The following is a 22,312-nucleotide window of genomic DNA, read 5'->3' on the forward strand; positions in this document are numbered from 1 at the left end:
TTTTTTATAATACTAAGTGACGGAACGAACAAGTCGTGCGCCTGATGGTTAAGCTACACGCCTGTCTATAACAGTTGTAGTGACTAATTTTTGCAGAGCTTTAAACTGCAAAGATTTGAGAGGCACTGCTACAGCGCCCGACACCCTGGGACATAAGTTGACAAGTCCCATGTGCCTATAATTTCTCCAGAACCCTTACTTAGCCTTCGAAACCGTTTTCGAACTTCACTTTTTACACTTCAAGAATTTCTAGACCAACATTTTAGTTATAAAATAATGTATATATTATAAAGTTATACTTAACAATCCTGTTTTTTTTTTGCTTTTTAAAAAGTTCATACCAATGGAGGTACCTATACGCGGTTTACTTTAGCCGACAGTACCTTTGATTTATAACTTGTATCTTTTTAACTTGAAAAAGAACTTTAGAGTTAACGAAAGCATGTCCCAGCTTATCCTTCCGCAGTTAATTTTAAACTACCCGCAAGAAAACTTTTTACTTTTCATGTACTTCCATAGAGACATAAAAGTGGAGCTTTTACGTTAAAACTTTAACAAAACGGACACGAACTTTTGAAAGAAAGCTTAAAAGACTTTGCTACAGTCGACTAGAAGAGATTTACAAAATTAGATTAGCTGCTGTTAGCATTTGCATAAAACTGGAAAGTAGAAAAAAGACAGCAAAAATGCTCAAAAAGAGGGTAGAACCCGCACTCGGGTCAGGTCACGATCGTTATACGTCGAGACCTGTGAATTCTGCCAACGCACAAGACCCGCGCTAGAGAAACCCTGTGTCGTAAACAAACGTAAGCCATATAAATATTTCTCCAGGCCCGGGAATCAAACCCGGGACCTTTGCGTGGCCGATCAACATGATAACCGTTCCGTCACAGAGACAGTTATTATAATTAACAAAACTGTTCCTTCCCTAAAATTATTGTAATTACAATTTCTCTCATAACAACAGTGTGACGTATTACAGAAATCAATTATTAATATTATTCACATACTCACGTCGAAATAGATAAGTGGCAATTAACAGGTGACCGGTACTTACCTGAAAAAAAAGGAAAGCATTATTATTATAAATGCATTTAAAATTTTTAAGCAACTACAAAAAAGGAGGTTACCAACACGACTATTTGACTAGACGAGTACCTGAGGGGCCCTGCTACTGCGCCCGTCACCTTGAGACAAGTTGACAAGTCCCGTGTACCAGTAATTTCACCAGCACCCTTACTGCTTGGCGGCAGTAGTACCCTGGACGAATTCTTTCACAAGAAGATCTATTGGTACTATAGTTATCCATGAGAAGACAGCGGTAATGAACACATCAAGCAATATTTTGAGGTTGTTTTAATACTAAAGTTATAAACATACATTTCGTCATTTTTTCGTAAATATGACAGTATACTATGACAGTATAATATGACAGTATACTATAGCTTGGTCAGAGATATTTATTATGACAAAAGATTTTTTATAATTTATTGAGTGCAACTGTTGGTAAGCGACACAGCTAGCAATAACAGTTACAGTGTCACGCTTTACATCGCAATTACACTGCTCTATCTGAAATATAACGTCGAGAAGTCCCATGTGCCTATAGTTTCACCAGCACCCGAAAACCTCATTGTCATCATATCAGCCGAAAGACGTCCACTGCTGGACATATGCCTCCCCTGAAAATTTCCAGATCGGACGCAAAGCGCATATAGATGCACCCGCCGCCCTTGCCAGGTCATCCGTCCAACTAGTAGGGGGCCGTCCCTCTGAACGTCTTCCGGTTCGTGGTCTCCGTTCAAGAACCGTTCTGCCCCATCGAAACGAAAACCTAAGAACTCTATATTAACATGAAGTTAAATTCGCCTCAGATACAGCTGTAATAATCTCTTCCGAATATTATTACTTATAAAATTTGTGGAAAATCCGCTAACTTCATTTAACTTTGGGAAACGTTGAAAATTAAATTAATTAACAGTTAGTACTTACAAAAGTTAATATTAAATTCGGTTGAAAAGTGAACTTTACGCCTTTGGATTTTAGTTTAAAACGATAAATAGTTTCGTAAGCTCTTGTTTGACCTGCTACTTTATATTACAGAACTTTGAATGTAATGTAAGGGTTCCAACCATCCCAATCATTCCGCCCGAGTTTTACCCAGGTTTTTAACACATGTCAACACATTATAGAATTTGGTATAACTCTATAGGTACTTATTACAAATTTCGATGTAAATAATTAAAAGATTTTTACATCGTCGATTCGTCTGGATGTCAGCCGTGACCATGGGACCTGTAAAGGGCCTGTAACGTTGGTTTGTTTGAAAAAACAAACAAAAGTTATGCGACTAAGATCCAAAACAAATACTTTCGTTTCCTATTTGTATTTTATGTGTTTAAAAACAGAAAACCTGCTTGTCGGTAAACAAAAACTCCCTTCAAACTGAAACCGTATAACCGAAAAACTCAACATTGAACTTTACAACATTTTCAAGCCGTAATACAAAACTAAACGTAAACCCAAAAGTTCAAAACCAGAACTTCGCACATCGAATAATCGTTGGGAAAAAAAGTAGATAACTAGTTCAAAAGTCATATAAAAATCTTGCCTTCATCTTGGAGCTCCTAAGAAGTAGGGTATTTCGTTAATAATATAACTTGTGAAACAGTAGAGATAACGGTTGCCTTCCATCCAGGGTAGTGCGAATTTCTCAGCACGGATATTGACGACTTCGATGGTGGACTTCAAATTTGCCTCATTCAAAATATGGAATGTCCTTCATACTCGAGTTAACACAAAAGCCTTAGCTCTGAGCTTGATACTACCCCTGTCCCGCATTCACCAGCACCCTTAGCCTTCAAAACCGGAACACAGTAATGCTGACATTACTGCTTAGCGGCAGAAATAGGTAAGGTAGTACTTCCCGGGACGAACTCTTTCACAAGGACCTGTACAAAATTTTATTAAGTAATGCAATTTTCTTGTAAAATTTCGAAGGAAGTTTGTGTTTTTTTTCTATCGTGAAAATTTTTAGGAATCGTGTTTTCACACCGTATAATAATAATAATAATAACGCACACACTCAACATAGCCCCGCACTAGGGAAACCCTGTGTCGCGGGTGCCATGGACACACACATAGACAATCACAAATTACACCCAAAATCACGAGAGAAATAAATGTAGGCCATACAAATATTTCTCCCGGCCCGGGAATCGACCCTGGGGCCTCTGCGTGGCAGTCCGGCATGGTAACCGTTCGGCCACGGAGGCAGTTAAGTATAGTAAGTAATCAGTGTTATGCAGAATCAAACAAAGCAATTTGAGATTGTGTCGACGCTTAAATCTTCTCCTTAGAGAAGACCGAAGTGGATCGACACAAGAAAAACAAGATATGAACACTAATTACCAATACAGTTCTGATGTTTTCGATATTGTTACACAAAGAAAATGCAACTTTACTAATTACCTGGTCTCCAATTAGAGAATTTCCTACACCAATGATTACCAGAGTAAGAATAACTTCGGAGTCATTACTCAGAACACTGCAACCGGGTAATAACCAAGAATATTCTCATGGAACGTCTATAACGCTAACTGCCGCGAAACCTACACTATAATGCTTTAAGGTTTCAAAAACCTTTAAAGTTTGTTTACTCTATGATAAATGTACAAAGAAACCTGTTCCCAAAGTCACAGAGTACAATAAGCACATGAATAATTCTATTAATTGGCACCAAAACACATTCAAGAAACGAAAGTACGAGATGATAAAAGTACAATAAATGCGAGGTGTTTGCCTTAGCACTAGTCCGACTATAACAATGAACTTTTACTACTGCTGCAGTGGACTAGAGCTGGGATGAGCGCGAATGCGACAAATTAGTGCTATATTTGCGAATGCAACAATGTACGAGACTGAGTTTCTAGAACTGTTTGTGATGCGTCCTACTAGTACGCATAACATTATTCCTATTGGAATTTATCTTACAAACACTTGCCTTGACAAGTGGCGCCTTGGTGACTATCACACACAACACTTATTAGCAAACAAGATACTGGTACACTTTGTTTCAATGGTTAATTATTCTACACGTAAAATTGAGCACAAAATGTATTAAGTGACTTTAAAATATTTATAATATTTGATGATACATGGAAAATTTCAAGCAAGCCAGGGGGAATCGAGTTATAAGGACGCCTCGCCACTGGTACATATAAAAATGTTTCCCGTACTAACTACATGGTTCATTTTGCTTGTTCGAGCAGCAAGAACACTGGCTTTATTTCACAATTGTTTTTTTTACAAACGTAATTAAAGCTATTTGAAAAATGTATATAGTATACTGTACGTGTTTAGTTCAGTTGATATAAAAAAAAATCATTGGTTTGTGTAAAATACCTATTGAATACAAAACTTTGCGTTTTTTTTTGTATCGTGAATTTGTGTATCAATTATACTATATAATTTTTTCAGAGTGACTGATTTAATACTTTCCCTATATGCGGAATCAACCAAAGACATTTGAGTTTGTATCGACTTTAGTATGGTAATTATGTTCACAACACAATTAGTTTTATCTCAAAATATTCAAGCGTCTTTCTAATGTAAGCCACAGGGGATAACGATTATTTCTCAATTGACATATTGACTGTTGGAATCCCTGTGGCAAGCATTTATGACTTAAATTTCTAAGTAACAGATATTTGTGAATATATCGACTCGTCCGTAGAACAAAGATCTATGTGCAAGACTACATTTTCTCAGGACATAGTACATTCCGTTCGTTCTTCTTCGCTGTGGATGTCAGATCGACCGTTCCTCGATTTTATATTTCCGAAACGAAATGAGATATATGATAGTTTGAATAAGGAAATTATTCTCGTAACGTACTTATTCTTTTCGCTATATAATCACATCGGATTCTGTTCTTCGGATGAGTCGATTTAGCAGCAATACCTCGCTACCGGTGAAGGCAAACATCGACATGAGGCATGCACTTCAGTGAAGGTCCTCATATCCTTTGAACATTGAAGGTCCTATTGCGGTCGACTATTGGTTCTCCTCTCTCCTCTTCCTAGACGAAACTCGTGCATTTGGATGTATAATTGGTTGACGATGTTGTTGTCGTTTTGTCTGACATAGGTCAGCGGAGATTCTTTTTTTTTTGCCACGAAAATTTGTAAGAAGCTATTGCATCGCATTTTAAATGTGTGCTAAACGATATTTCGTAAATTGACAATGTAACTAGTTTTTTCGTGTCGTGTATATTTTTTCGCGGTATTATTTTATTTAATAAATATTACCATATTATATACATTACAGCATTTAAATGTACAACATTCGGTATATTTGACAATTACGGTGTACATTCATGATGGGGTTCAGATGTTAAAAGGAGTCAGAACGGACGGAACAAAGTCGAGTTCCTTCCGCTCTGAAGAGTTTATCCATAAAATCAACAAATGTAATTTTGGAAAAATATTGATGACGTTCACATTTGACTCCCGTGCAGCCGCGTACTGGTCGCGGTTAGAAGATAACTCCTTGATTGTGACAAATGAGTACTATAATAATTACTGACAAGCTGTTTTAGATTCTTCAGCAGCGGGTTTGTATAAATTTTTCTTCTCGAATACTATCTCATCTTTTTGGGCATAGCCAAGCGCGAAAAGAGGTCGGAGAATGCCTCCCAGTCTTTTCCCAAAAATACCTTTAATGGTTTCATGGGCTCAAACAGAGTACATTTAGAATAAAAATCTGCTTGTAGTTTCACCTACCCGGAACGTAGTATTTCTCACATTAGTGTTTGGCGGCAGAAATAGGAACGGTGGCAGTACTATCCTGGATAAACTCTTTCACAAAGAGCTCTACAGCTTAGTTAGCCGTTCTTCAATAGAAATACATGCATGAAATTATAAACTACCACAAAAATGCAGCTGTCAAGATCGTGACCTGACGAGCCGATGCACTGATATCAAAGAGCGTTAAAAATACTGTAGATGGTACTGATTTTAGAAAAAAGTCTGATTGCATTGTTTTTTAAACAAGGAACCTACAGATAGGTACAGACTTAGTCAATGCAATCTTAAAATTCTTAAAATGGCTTTGGTTGAGTTCGCATAACAGTAAAAGTGTCTAATCATATATAACATATAAATACATAATATAATTGAGGATATACCTACACTGATTAGTATACGGTGTGAAAACACGGTTCCTAAAAATTTTTCACGATACAAAAAAAACACAAACGTACTTCGAAATTTTACAATCGGTTCTTTACATATACCAATGATTTTTTTCTATCAACTGAACTAAACAGAACACGTATATGGTACACGATAAACATTTTTCAAATACTGTAATTTCGTTCATAAAAAACAAATTCTAAAATAAAGCCCGTGCCCTGCCTGGTGGCAGACCAGACCCAAGCAAAATTAATTGGTACGGGAAAATTTTGAACTAAGCTAAGATAGTATCGACTCTTAAGTTTATAATAAAATACGAAAGAGTGATGCACGTGGGTGCAAGGAATCGAATTCGAAATGCGAACAAAGCAATACACCAGAAACAAATGCGAAAGAGACAAATTCTCAACCGAACACGACACTATTTTATCGCCTATCCTTCTCTCTCTTATAGGCGCAATCTCGCCGTAGATATAAAATTTGCAAACAGTATGAGAGAAGTTATGTTTTTCGTCGGGAACCCTCTGAAATATTGATAGAACGACCTTCTCGGGTATCGTAGGGCGATAAAGAAGATATACAAGCCACGTTCGGGTTAAAATCTTTACAAAAAGTTATTGATAACTCGACGAGGTCAAATCGGCCCCGTAATAAAAACTGCCGAGGGCGTATAGGTTAAACTGGGGACCTTTATCGGGATTTTTATACGAGAATTTGTAAAGGAGTATGACCTGAGAATTGGGATGTTTTGGGGAGTTAATTTTTTATATACGGAAATTCGGGGAAGAGAGCTTTTAAGTAATTTTTCATAAAGAACTCTGTATCTGGCTGTCATTGCTATGCCATTGAAATCTCTCTTTGCAGGCCTTAGGACTTAGAACTTAAGAATATAATAATCTTAGTACAGAGTACTAAAAAAACCGACCTCAAAAGTCATTCAACCCCTACTATTTCACTCTTAGAGGTGTAATATATTCTAAAAATTTTAATGGGACCACTAATGAGGTACCCTCTTTCCGTCAAAAAAGAATCAACAAAATCGGTTCACAAATGAGTTATCGCGTAACATACAAACAACGACGGGCAGAGTTATTCGCTTGTTTGGACAATTTTTAATGTAACGTGTGGTTAACTGTATTTAGGTTTAATCTATTTGTACATACATTTCTTGAATCTAAAAGTCGTTGAAAACCAAATACAAAGACACAACAACAAGCACATGGAAAAAATCGTGAGCTCCGCTGGTTCGTTACGTGGCATAGCGTCTGACACGGTTTGCCAGAAGACGTCGGTTCGAATCCGGCCGGATCGAAGGAATTTTTTATTAAGTGTTCGGATCTCTGTGTTAATAATTATAATAATAATAATAATAAAATAAAACCAGACTTATAATAAATAACATACACTACATTTACGGCGTTAAATGATGTTACATAATTGATATAACAGGAGTAGGATAGGATAGATATAGGGTAGGATGTTTAGATCGTAGGCTACTGGGCACATTCCCAGTGGGGTTGGATATGACCATCACGTCCGCTAACCCTATTGTATCCATGAGAATTTCCTCCTCCCCTTGAAATTTTTTATTAAACTAACAACCTAAACGGCATGATTGCTTTCTATCCTTTAAAGTCATTTGATTGTTTAAAAAAAGTACTTAACAACCTTGTTTCATTTTAAAGCAATACAATAAAGGCTTAACAAGGCATAAACTGGTAAATTTTAACTGGAGACGTCATAAAAAGTAACGATTAAAAACAAACCTAGCAACGAAGAAAACTGAAAGATAAGAAAAGCAGAAAAGTTTAAAACAAAGATACGACCATTCGTTTGTACAAGCTATACCTTCCTGTATACTACGGTTAATATAAGATGATCTTACAATTAAAAATAACAACTTTTTGACAGTCAGCGACAACTTGTTTTGTTCCCGAGATGTCAAGTCTAGTGATGATGGATGACATGTTATGAATTTTACACAGAAAATGCAACTGTGAATCCATACTTAACTAGAATATACAAATAACACTTGGTTTCATTGACGCTATAAAACGTCTATGGCGGTCAAAAGCTTAAAAAGGTTCCGTTAAATTAACCAAGTAAAAACAGCCCGTCTAGGTAATACACGCCAAACCAGTATACAATCTGATACCGAGAGATACAAAACCCTGTGTCGCGAGTGTCATGGACACACACAAATTACACTCAAAGATTACACTCGAGAAAAAGAAAAGTAGGCCATACAGTTATTTCTCCCGGCCCGGGATTCGAACCCGGGAGCTCGGCGTGGCAGTCCAGCATTGTAACCGTTCGGCCACGAAAGCATTTTAATAAATTGTTTATCTACGTGTATTAATTGTGAGATTCTTTTGTTTTATATAATATCAAGTAACGGGACGAACAAGTCGTTCGGCTGATGGTAACTTACACGCCTGTCCATAACAGTTGCAGTGCCATATCGCAAAGATCTGAGGGGCACTGCCATTGCGCCCGTCACCCTGAGACATAAATTAACAAGTCCCATGTGCATATAATTTCTCAGATTACTGGCTGGCGGCAGAAATAGTTAAGGTGACAATACTACCCTGGACGAACTCTTTCCCAATACTGCTACTAAAAATAAATAGAGGTATAAGCACTCTATGTGTACTACTCGTTCTTTGTATATCATTTACGCATCAAGAATTTAATTTCAATGTACATTGGCTATTGTACTAACAAAAGAAATTCACAGTATGCCAGACAAGTTTCCATATTCTGCCAAAAGTAATAAACGGAATAACAAAAAGAAACTGCACCCAAAGTAGTTATAACGCAATAACTGAACAACGGCATAACGTCAAAAATAACGATACTGACTTTTGTAGTCGCACAATGTTACGTTAGTTTTCTGAAAGTTGCATTTAATACATAGGACATGTTATATGCAATCATCTTATATAGGCTTATTTAACTTTGTAAAATACTAACAACCTCGCAGGGATATATTGCAAACATCACGTAATAGCTTTTGTTTCATAATTTATAATGATGCATCAGATTTAAAAAAAAACTGTTTATTTCGAAAAATTACTGAAGCTAAAATTTTTATGTTCTAAAATTATGCACCTTAGTAACTTCCAACCGCAGCGACATCTTAACATTTTTACTTATTTCAAAATCTAGTATATTTATTTACACAGCTCTTATACAATATTACTCTCTAGCCAAGTGTCGTCTAATCAATCTGGTACAGATCCTTTTATTTGTTGGTTCTAATATTTGTAGTAACTTCTTTGGTACCCTGTTTAGCACATCTGGAAATACAAATGACCATATTCTCCTATCTTATACATTGTTATAATTTGGAAGTTATATATAATATATATAAACAGAAAAAAAATATGTGAAATACCATCACGAGTAATATTTTGGGTGTGGCTAACATTGTTGCACTCCAAAACAGCACAATAAGGCATTTTTTAGGATTTTAGACAATTTGCACGAAAGAATGACGCAACCATACCACACAAAGCGAAAATGGCGTATTGAGCTCAGATAGGTCTTTCGAGACCTATAGTTGGCACGCGTCAGACGCTAACTTACCACTCCTATTGTACTTATTGTTCTGTGTGACAAATAATACATTAGAATGAAATAGGAAACAATGCAGTTGTTATTTTCTGTTAAAGCCGAATAGCTCCGAAGCTTGGCCGCTAGAAAACAATTCTGTATAATATAGCTATGTAATGCAGGTGGTACATCCGCGTGCTTCTCTGACGGAGTAATGGCAGGAAATCAGTTTTCCTCCTGGGTGAAGTCAACACTGAGCTACAACCTTTTTGCACACACGCCTTTTTTTGTTGTTCCTTCGTATTTATTTTCTTTCCTTTGTTAGTTTTCAGCGTGTGTATTTGTAACATGGAAAAAATAGAGATAAAACAAAGGGATGTCCAGGAAACGAGCAGCGTCTACCTGTGTAATGGATTGTAGCTTTAGACTATGCTACTATCGCGCGTCGACACGCGTTGGAACGTCCAAAGAATCAATTTGTGAAACGACTTCAATGACTTTTTTTGTTGGAAAGAGGGTATCTCCGTAGTGGTCCCGTTTAATTTTGAAGAAAATATTCCACCTCTAAGGGCGACTGTTCACGATGAACATTTATTTTTATAAATAGCGCCTAAATTTTATAAGGAGCAATTATTTTAATGGTTGGTTTTGCTATGCTCCAATTAAAGGCGTTTTTCTCTCGGTATGCTTAAACCAGTGAGCATCGACTTTTTATTATAACATGTGTTAAGTCCCGTATAGTGACAAATTAGGAGATGAATCCGGTTTTACGCACTTTTCGGTAACCGATTTCAATAAAACTTGGCAAATAGATGTAATTCAACAAACATTTGAGGTAGGTTTTTTTTAGTACTCTGTACTGAGATTATTAGTACAAAAAAGTGTATTATTTTTTTATGTTCATAATATATACACCCGTGGCCTCAATCTCACCTGTTGTTAAGTTAAAAATGCCTCTTCACTCTAGCCTTGAATAGTCCCAAATTGTACGTTTCGGGAAACACAGAGTATTCCGTTCCTTTGCCGCACGCATCAGATAGAAGGAAGCAAAGCGCTTAGTGCGAATAGGTGGTATATCAACGACATAAGAATGGAGTGTTCCGGACCTTCTAGTCGACCGAATGAGGAACGGTGAGGGGTGGAACTAAATTGAAACTTTCCGAAATGTATCCGACAGAAACTGACAAGCAGGCTACTTTTCTGCGGTGGTCGAGTTTTTGTTCTTCGACTCCATAAGAGAATTGTTGTTAATAAGTCCCTTTTCGCTCCACCGCGTCCAAGGCAGCTAACTGGTAATGGGCAGAGCCGTCCCAAAGGTGGCAGCTGTACTCCATACATGACCGAACTTGTGCTTTATACAGATTTGAGAAAAAAACACATAACATTTTTCATATACAAGATAATGTAACGAGCACTTACATAACGCAAGCTAAGCGAGAAAACTTGTAGTAAAAGGAGAACGAGTAAAGGCTTTTTTTTATACGAAGGGCTTAACCCTCCGAATCAAGACTACGGGTCAGATATGGCCCGGTCTCGAGCGACCCCGGTTTATGGCAGTCGAAAGGTTACGCATGATAGGATTCGATAGTGATGTGAAAATGTTGACACGTATCTTTTTGCATTTCGTTATAAAAAAATCTGAACTTAATTTTATGAATTTCTTGTTACATAAAAGGGTAAAATGTATCGAGTCCTTAGGTTTTCGCGATTGTTACACTCTGGATTTAAATCGCGTATATTTGTTTTTTACGAACAAACCAACGTTTAGGGCCCTTTACAGGTCCCAAGGTCACGGTTGACTGACCGTTGGTTTGTTTGAAAAAAAAAAATATACGCGATTTAAATCCGGAAAAATGGTTTCATTTCTTATGTGTAACAATTGCGAAAACCTAAGAACGCGACAATTGCTTTAGTGACTTTGGGACCGGAGCATCGTACGTGATGTTTTCTAATATTTATTTATTTCAATTTGGTACATTATGAAAATCCGGAATATATTACAGTAATATGATAAGCTTTATCTGCAGCCAAGTCTATATTATGTAGACTACCGAAATCCTCAGCTACTGACGTCAGAGTTACCGTGCTTGGGCTTATTGAATTGGTTTTCTTGATTAGTATTTGACTTACAGATAGTGATTTTATTAACTTTAGAGAGTGCGCTGTTTTGTATCGGTTTTTTGTAAATTAGGTTCCATTTTTCACCTAGACCTTTTCTAAGGACATCCCAATCTTATCGAGTTATGTACCTCGTTCCACGTTTTCAACACATTCGATCAATAAATTTATGTATGTAAAATGTATTAAAACGTTATGAACGATTTTAGTAGTAAGAAAAAATGGCCACCGGTATTGCCAACGAAAACAAATATCGATGTTGCCACATTAATACATACAAAATATTTTAATAATATATTTTCTTATTGAATAAATGTTTTACTGAATTAATTGAATTGCGGTTAAAAGTTATTTACTCTCCACCATTGAGCACATGGTCTCTCTAAGCGAAAGACATCTGGGTAGTACTGCCTGGGCAATACTGCCATGTATATTGCTAAAACGGATGTGTTAGACTGAAATTTCAAACCTACTTTCTTCTTCAATAATAAAATTACGATATTGGAATTGTAATATTTTTGGAACACTGACAAATTTTTTTTTTAATTTTTTTTTTAAACGTAATACACAACAATTTTTCTAGTCGCATTAAAAAGCAACGTTCAAAATAAAACTGATATATTATATTTTTTCATGTCAAATAAAATTAGATTGGTGTTTCAAAAATTTTATAAATCAAAGTCCTTTTTAATATGGTGTTATTATGGACACACACCCGCACTAGGGACACCATATATCACGGGTGCCATAGACATACACATAGACAACCACATATTGCACCCAAACTCACAACAGACATAATTGTAGGCCATACAAATATTTCTCCCGGCCCGGGAATCGAACCTCTGCGTGGCAGTTCAGCATGATAACCGTTCGGCGTCAAAGGCTGTTAAAGATAGAATAAACACAAAGAAACATTCCTTCTATCCGGCTGGACTCGAACAATCACCTGTTTAGCAGACCGGGGCTAACTATTCCCCCAACTAAGCTACTACGGAACAAATCAACAGACCTCACGAATTTTTTTAAGTTTTATTTTAGTTTCCCAAAAATTACTTTTTTTCATTTCGTCTTTTTATACAATTGAATGAGCGATTTGTCCTGCTTTGCGATCTTTACAACATTTTTTTTTTTTATTCTTTGAAGACATTATATTAATGCAAGAACCCTGTAAACATTCATTGGTTCCTTTAACGAAGATTCATTATAAACAAAGTTTGTTCCAATTTCAAACACTAAATACTTAAAGTTAATGGCATTGAGTACAAACGATCTAAAAGACAAAATGTAGGGTTGTGCTTCGTCAGAATTTTTACAAATTATTTAGTGTAAAAATGACACCACGGGCTGTCCAACTTTATGTCAAAATTGTAGAATATAAAGTATTTTCTTATTTGAAAATAACGCGAGTCTGGAGTCAAATTCAATAAATCGAGCCATCTTGCGTTTTTATTTTTCAAGTGCTAGAACAAAAAAATATTATTATCATTGAAGAAAGATTTTTCCCGGTTTCGCAAATTCAAATTTTTAACAGTACCTTTTGAAAATGACGTTTAATACACCCGTCCAAAACTTGAATTAGTTATTGAGCAATCAAACGTTATTAAGCTAAAGGCATTTAATACTGACATTGCTCGAATTATGTGTCCGGGAGTATATTAAGTAATGACTTCTACATATCGGCCATATTATGTGAATAAACACCAAACTACAAATTCTAAAGTTTTTAAGCGCTACTAGCATTTTTAATCAGTGCCACGAAATCAGTAACAAATACTTTGTTAATAAAAATATTAGTTACTTTTGTAAATAAATCGGTTAAATTATAAACAAAGCGTCCCATCCCTATTCCCGATTCACAATAATAGCCCGCGATTATTTTACGAGAGCCTTTTATTCAAATTCACCAGTTCCGTATCCAATAAGCCATAGGCCTCGGAATAGGGTAGCCAATTGGACGATATTTCTTGGACCCCACATGCGAAGAGTGGGTCGGAATTTATGCGTCTGTTAATACGTGCGAGATTCCTAATTTGAACACCTGATTCCTTTTTTTTTCTATTGTTTTTTTTTGGCGGCAACGAGCAGATGAACCATTATTTTTAAATCTTAAGAAGGCTAAAGGTTCTGACCAGTATTAAGTCACGTTAGTCAATCTGTCAATGGCGATCAGAATGACATTGACATTTTTATATAATTAAGTGTTTTATTGAATGTCAGGATGTGTTCGCCACCATGACATTCAATTATTTTTGAAATTGCTTCACTAGTTTGTCGTAATCATTAATACATAGAACGAACACTTAGAAAAAAATGCTTCGAACCGACGTCTTCTAGCAAACCGTGCCAGACGCTATGCCAACTAAGCCACGAAACGAACCAGCGGACCTCACGTATTTTTCTATGTGCTTGTTGTCTATTTTTATTTTTATTTATTTATTTATTTATTTAAAGAAACATACAGCTTACATATTACATAAATGTGTTACCTATTAAATATTAAATTTAGCCAAATTTTGTTTCCAATGATAGATAATTCACAAAGTAAAGGCCGAAAGCACTTAATCTACTACACAATGACAAAATTCTGTAAACAATGGCCTAACCAAATGACAAAGCTCTAAACAAGTTTTAAAAAAATAGAGACAATTATTGCAGAAAAGAAATAATTACTTAATTTATTAACTAAAATCTACTTTTTTAACATTTGACGAAAACAATTTAGTTTACAGGTAAATATATCGATGTGGTGGTAACGATCATTATTAGATTTACATGCTCTGATTAGAAACCTATTCCCATCTTTGTTGTTGTCGAATCTTTGTATCTGGAGTTTTACGACTTTTTAGCTGTAGCGCCATCTATGAGAAATCTATGAAAGAAATTCTTAAATAACTTTTTTTAACGCACCCTCTCATGGCACTAATTTATGCATATACAATAACCCTTCATTTTACCTAGCAGTACCTAGAGCTTCTTGTGAAATAGTACAGGGAAGTACTGTCACTTTATCTATTTCTGCCGACAAGCAGTAACGGGAGCATTACTGCGCTCCGGTTTTGAAGAGTAAAAAGTCCCATTGGATACAGGCAAATGGGACTTGTCAATTTGACTCAGTGTGTGTAGATGCGGAGGTCGCGGATTCGATTTCCGGTAAGATCAATTTGGGAAATTAACTAACTAACTCTGGTCCTCGTAGTACAGTGAATTTCCTAGTTTGATACCAGACAATTGGTGTGGTCGTGTAGTCTAGGTAGGTGTCACCATCGCTGGCTGAAATTTCTACAGCATACTAACATGGCTGTGTTCACGGTTGATTGGTAGGGGGAACCAAAAGAGGCATATAAATACGTCAGATTTCCCATGAAAGATATCCACTTTGCTTCACACAGTTTGACTATTTGTCAGCTTGAATAACAAAAAAGCAAATCGCAATCTCAAAAATAAAACGACAACATTCCAAAACTAAAATATATGGGAAATTAACAGAATTATTTAAAAAAATCGTACGAAATAAGATATAGAATATAAAGTTTTTCATATCCAATATATTTTTGTCATATTTACTACGAGCCAATTGGCATGGTCGGTGACGCGCGTTATTTTTTTTTAATATATTTTGTCAGTCTCCTAAAAATTACTTTTTATGTCACTTTAGTTTTGAATGCGCGATATGTACGAGTATCTTTTTTATAATATCAAATGACGAGACGAACAAGTCCTATGCCTGGTGGTGTGTTACATGCCTGTCCATAACAGTTGCAGTGCCACTCAGAGCTTTAAATCGCAAAGATCTAAGGGGCATTGCCACTGCGCCCGTCACCCTGCGACATAAGTTGACAAGTCCCATGTGCCTGTAATTTCACCAACACCCTTGCCCTTCAAAACCGGAATGCAATAATGCTCACACTGGTGGCAGTGTTTCCCTGGACGAATTCTTCCACGTGGAGCTCTACTGCCACTAAAATAGCCATATATTTAAAATAAATAATTAGTAAAATATAATTCAACCTATCTAACCCTAAAAAAGAAATCGTATCGAAAAAATCTCCATACATTACATGTACATTACGCTCGAAAAGATGATGTTATTATAAAATTTATGTTATAGAAAAGGTTCCGTATTACATTTTTACTACTACCGGTATATTTCGGGGTCGCATAATATTATAATATAATGTTATATCTTTAAAACTGTCATAAAAAGAATTTAGTGCATGAATAAAGTGCTAAGGGTTGCAAGAAATAAATTTGGGGCCTAACATTGTACGTCTAAAAGTAAGTCAGAGTGATGATAAAGAAAATTACGGAGGACCTAGATGTCCTAAATTTTTGTTGAATATCGCGATGTTGTTACTATATTCAATAAAAAATATTGCAATTAGTATAGCGACATAACATACGGTAGCTGTAAAGGTACCTGAGTAAGTAAGTTAAGGTAAGTTCTCACTGATGGCGCCACTACAAAAAAGTCGTTTAAAAAACCATATACAAAGATCGGCAACAAGCAAATTGAGAAATCCGTAGTCTGTTAGCTCGATTCGTCTCGTTGGCAGAGCGGTAGCCACGTTGAGGCAACAGGCGCTAATTCGAATCCAGTCGGGTCGAAGGGAGTTTCTTTGTGTTTCTTCGATTTTTTCGATCTATATTTAAGAATCTATCAGCTCGAATGAATTTTTTTCCCACACAGAAACGGTTCTTTTTGCTTGGGTCGAGCGAACAGGGATACAGGCTTTATTTTTTTTATCGCACAATATAGTACGTACGTTCTATTTCATTCAGTAGATATAAAAAAAATAGATACAAAAAAAAAATCATTGGTATGTGTAAGGTACCTATTGAATATAGTGGTTTTCGTTATTTGCATTATGCAACTTGCTGATGTTTTTGCTGACGCAAATTTTCAGCGATAGTACCGCTATCGCTACTAGATGGCGTAGTATATACATTTTGAAAAGTAATAACTTTATCAACTAAGTTGACTAAATAGTAACGTAATGGCTATTAGATAGCGCTGTACACAATTTTGGAAATTGAGGAACATGAATAGGTTAAAAATATAATAAAATACTTACATATTACGGTCAGCGAAGCATTCGCCCTGATGACCTTGTGCATTTGGGCCGGCCCAACCTGACATTGGTATTCAGCATCGTCTTCTAACGTCACGTTCACAATTCGAAGATTGTAAACGCCTTGACGACGTTCTCCGAACATCGTGTAGCGAGGATAGCCGGGTATTACGGAAGAGAAGCCTGGAAAAGAAAACGAGATGGTTAGACATAGTAAAAGAAAAATATGGAGGTATAAATATTTTAAACACGGAAGCAATCTCGATTGATGAAGCACGGAAATTGTCGCCAAGGAGGCACACTAAATTATCTGCAATACACCGCAACATAGAGAAATAGTTCCGTAACAATATGAAGTAACAGGTTATGCATTGTAGGTATAATTATTTATAATTAGTAATTAATAATAGTAGCGCTATTACGTCACTATATGTTAATACCATATCAGGTCTTTCTGATAGCAAGTATACTTAAGACTGTCTCAAAAACAATGTCTTTGAATACAATTTTGTAAACAGACAGGGCATTGGAAACCCATTTCTCAAGTCCAAAGTAACCGAATAAGTAGTTGGAGCCGATTATGCATCATCTCAACTGTGGCTTGAAATTTTAGAAGTGAGACTGGGCCAATGTCATTGACTTACAATTATATGGACGTCGGGTCCGCGGTAAAAAGTGTCCGAACTTATAGGGCGTTAAAATCGTATACAGAGCGTCATTCACGCTTTAGTCTTCATTTCTTCGACTGACAGCGAAGCAAGCAAAATTAGACAGTACTGCGATGACATTAAAATTTAAATTCAACGTTTTAGCTTTTTCATATTCCTTTACATGTCACTACGTTTAAATAGGTTGACTTGGGACATTTATTTCGTGGTTTTTGTATTAGACCCGTCGTCCATTTATTTGTAAGTCAATGGCCAATGTATGTATAATTGTGAAATCCATGTCCCATGCAATAAGTGTCATGTCGTCTGGGCATCTGCCTTCAGCTTGCTATAATAACCTCATACATCATACATACGATGTATGATCTCAGCATATGGTAAATAAATACATAATCAAATTCATCTGAATGAAAGGAGAAGCCGGATATTAATACAAAAGTTGGCAGAGGCGGCAAACCACGGAATTAACTCTACAGCAACTTTGAACGGGTTGGTCCTAACCGTAGTTGTTAACTGATATTATTATCGTCAAAATACTATCCTCATGATAGAATCCTATGCCTTAAGACAAGGTTATCAAATAGTTGCGACAAGTTTATCTCATCTCTGGCCAGTTCTGCAGAGTTAACACTTATAAGGAAGAATGAAGATAACCAGCACAATAAACTTTGCGTATAAATGATGCAAATACCAAAACTATAATTGTTATACCTATCCAGTGCGTAAAAGCGTAACTAAGAAATGCAAGCCTGTCTTTTGGCACTATTTTGTGAGAAGTCACAGCGAGTGGTCAAGAAATCTCAATTACGATAAATTATTCATTGTACAACCTTGCGTTAACGAAGTGAACACAGTGTGTTTTTTTATAACAGCAAGTGATGGGACGAATAAGTCGTACGTCTGATGGTAAGCTACACGCCTGTCCATAACAGTTACAGTGCTACTCAGAGCTTAAAATAGCAAAGATCTGAAGGGCACTACAATTGCGCCCATCATAAGTTGACAAGTCCCATGTTCCTGTAATTTCAGTGTTTTATTTCCATCCTTATATCACCCAGAGCCACATTTTGGAAATAAATTCCCCGGAGTTGTACATGCTATGCATTTAAGAATAAGGATACCGCGATAAAAACCCACCAGACATGCTCAGAAAATCGAAGTCTAGGTCAATAATTTTGCTTACTATTAATTGGCTGTAACTACAAAGAAAATATCGCTTACGGTGACAAATGGGGACATATACGTGATCTGATAGCGAAATATTTATAGCAGTAATGGGATTATTTGGCCTGAAGTACTTGTTCCGCCACCTCAAAGGTGACAATCCTGACCGCTCTATTTACGTAACTTGACACCACGACGAAATACACAATGTTGTTTTCACGGAAAACCGCGAATGTCGTATAATCATACAATACTCGAAACCTCTCAATGTAAGCGAGCACACTGATGTGGTTGATTATTTGATTAGTGATATAAAAGTGTTTATAAATACCAAAATCGCCAATGGCTTTACACTCTGATGAGCCACGTTTTATGATTTGTACCACACTGAAACTTGCGGCCTAAGACAGACGAACAAGACCGGTGTAAGATGATATCACTGTGGGTCTCAATGACGAATTACGGTGGTTACCGGTGCAGAGACTTTTCCAGATCAGCGACTACAAAGGGTCAAGTTACGACACAGAGATAACAAAGTTTATCATCATTTCGTGAGTCGACTAATTGATCCAGGCTTTGCATAAGTTTTCTGATTGTCCTTTGTTGGTTTGATCGCGGTGTCAGATCACGTAGACGATCCTACACGTGGCCGCTTACTCAACAAGTTACGTTCTACGCAATAGTTATCGGAAAATATTATGAAGAAACTTGGACATTTTGCGTTTTATGAATAATATCGTTTTGCTCGGCCACAATGGGATGAAGTGACCAACAATGCTAAAAAATGCCTATTGACTGTAGCCTTGAATAGCAGTAGTAAGTAGAGTATTCTATTTCTGTAGGCAAGAGTCATGCTTAACAGCTAACCTATAGTTGCTACACAGTGTAAATATAAACACAATGTCTACTTTGATAACGTGTATATATTGACTCACGACGTTCCACTAGTGAGCAATTTGCCCGGGCAGTGTCTCCCTGTAACGTTGTATATTACAACTGCAGTGTTCATAGTGTAGAAATAACAGTGTGTCATAATTTTTTTTTTATATTATTAACATGAATTAGAATTGTAGATTGAACAGAACGCAATACCAATATAGGTGATTTGATTCTGTTTAAAACAAGTCTGAGAGGAAAGAAGGCCTAATGAGCTCCAATCCGCATCTAGTTGCCTTTGGTAGCATACCTGTCGCCTGCATTGAAGGAATTTGTGAAGAATGCGAACTATGGTTTAATTAGAGAACTTAAAGATGCGCGGGTCTTAGAACAGCATGTCGAACAAAGCTCAAAATACTTGTAAACCGTAAGAACCCTAAACCTTCTACTTAATGGAGATCTGTGCCTAACAGTGAGATGGATATATAATACGTTGACAACGACTATGATGATGATCAGGACCAGATTTAAAGTTTAGGCAATCCTAGACCTAGCTTTTGTTTATACTTTATTTAACAAGCTCCCTGAAAATATGCACACCAAGGCCAGAGTCTAGCAAGCCTAGTAGTAAATCTAGTTGTACAAACTGGAACTTTTAATTCGACGACACGTTTGTAAAATTAGAGTAGCAATGCAATGGATAACTTATTGTTCAACACCACTCTACAAAGCACAAGGGTACATATCGACTAGCGAATGGACATCGAGTGCTATTGTTCCCGACATCATTAACGTTTGACCTGGTAGCTCCATGTGTTGTCCGACGTACTGGAATGCTTGTTCAACTGACGATATATCAATGTAATAATGATAAAGTAACCACATTACGCGAATTGTATTGTAATGGATCATATCTATATTGCACATCACAATTTAGATGATGATGTGCCAGAGAATTCCCTGAACTATGAGTATGTGTACTTGACCACGTGGCATCACGACGGCCGATACTTCTTTTATTTTAGGACTATATTGACCCTGAATAGAACGTTGCTACCTTGACTGCGCTGTTCCTGGCCGCGTAGAGATCTTCCCTAGCACGTGTATTAGGACACAAGGGGCACAACGGTAAGTGCTGTATTGGGGCACCACAGTCACATTGGATTAGACTAGCATTCCTGAAACCCCACTCATCGTGTCTCTGCAGCGTCCTACCTGAGTGCGAAGTCGATTTATGAATTTCCAAACGGCCCACAGCAGATCGCAACCTGGCGGTAGTTGCTCTTGTAAACCTCACTCGTAGCCTTTGTGTTTAAGGCGAGCTCGGGGAATTTGGTGGCCATACAAATATATGCTAGAGGGTATGCTAAAAGTGAGAGGAGTTGGCTTGAGACAGCCGATGATCCTGACCATTCTTTTATGGTACGCCGTACCCTGGGCACCAATCGGCGAGTAAGTAAGAAAGTACCAGATCAAAGGAAGCCACTCTAGTGCACTACCCAGGAAACCCAGTTAGAATTTATTGTAAGAATTCATAAACGTGCCTGCTTGCATATTGTTGCTAGACAATAGGAGACAATACAAAACAATGACCACTTGTTCATAACAAAGTACATAAACAAAGATTACTTTAAAGCCATCGTCATTCTATTGAAACACAATTGTTGTATTTGAAAACAGAACCAACATATCTTGACACTGCATTGTCATAGATGGACTAAACAGATAGGTTTCAAGACAACTTAGTGGTTTGTACACGACAATAAATTGTTTGGACAGCTTATAAAATGTAATAGAAATAATTCTTGTTATGATAACCCAGTAACATATTGTACTTTTGGTTTTGTTATAGATTTTATATAATTAAAAGCAATAAAATCAGGACAATTGAATGAAATCGTATTATAAGTTACTTACTTATATTTTTTTAATTACTTATAATGTCTATAATATAATTTAATTTTTATGTGAAATTACTTCACTAGTTTCTTAGAATTATTAATACAAAGATTCGATCCGGCCAGATTAGAATCGACGTCTTTTAGCAAACCGTGCCAGACGCTCTGCCAACTAAGCCACGGAACCTATCTTTGACATTCTATTCACACACAACTGAGATGATATACCATTAGCAGAATTCACGCCCAGGTTAATGGGCTATTTATAAGCTCAATCAAACGCTATATAGCTAGTATAAGGTAACAACAGAAACATCATACTGTTGGTCGAAGATTATGTAGGCTCCCATTCGTCATTAGAAATAATAAAATTAGTCTTCTAAATTCCATTCTCTACTTGTTGTATTCTTTAAACACAGCAAAACACTCTATGCTGCTAAGTGCAGTATGTTCGGTCATCGGCACGTACGTCACTTTATGGTTTGTTATTCCTGTAGTAAACGTATAAACTGCCGAACGGTTGCCACGCCGGACTGCCACGCACAGGTCCCAGGTTCGATTCCCGGGCATTTATTTATCTCGTGAATTTGGGTGTAATTTGTGGTTGTCTATGCGTGTGTCCATGGCAAGGCTTCCATAGTGCGGGGCTACGTTGAGTGCGTTATTATTATTATAGTGAGGTGCCAGGTGATTCTGAGAACCAGCAAATTGCTGAGACTTCTCTTGTCATCGAGATAGATTTAAGCATTGTTTTATCTTAAATATTG

General features: G+C 36.7%; 1 protein-coding gene across 1 annotated transcript in view; it reads right to left on the bottom strand.

Moving 5' to 3' along the window:
- Positions 1-22,312, bottom strand: part of LOC113233559 (nephrin) — a 485,341-nt gene that overhangs the window by 379,321 nt on the left and 83,708 nt on the right. Inside the window, exon 4 of the mRNA XM_026468687.1 lies at positions 16,943-17,122. Within this exon, the coding sequence (XP_026324472.1) occupies positions 16,943-17,122 (180 nt within the window). The remainder of the gene's footprint in view (positions 1-16,942; positions 17,123-22,312) is intronic.

Source organism: Hyposmocoma kahamanoa, unplaced genomic scaffold (assembly GCF_003589595.1).
Source record: "Hyposmocoma kahamanoa isolate Upper Pololo Valley unplaced genomic scaffold, ASM358959v1 79, whole genome shotgun sequence".
Taxonomy (NCBI): domain Eukaryota; kingdom Metazoa; phylum Arthropoda; class Insecta; order Lepidoptera; family Cosmopterigidae; genus Hyposmocoma; species Hyposmocoma kahamanoa.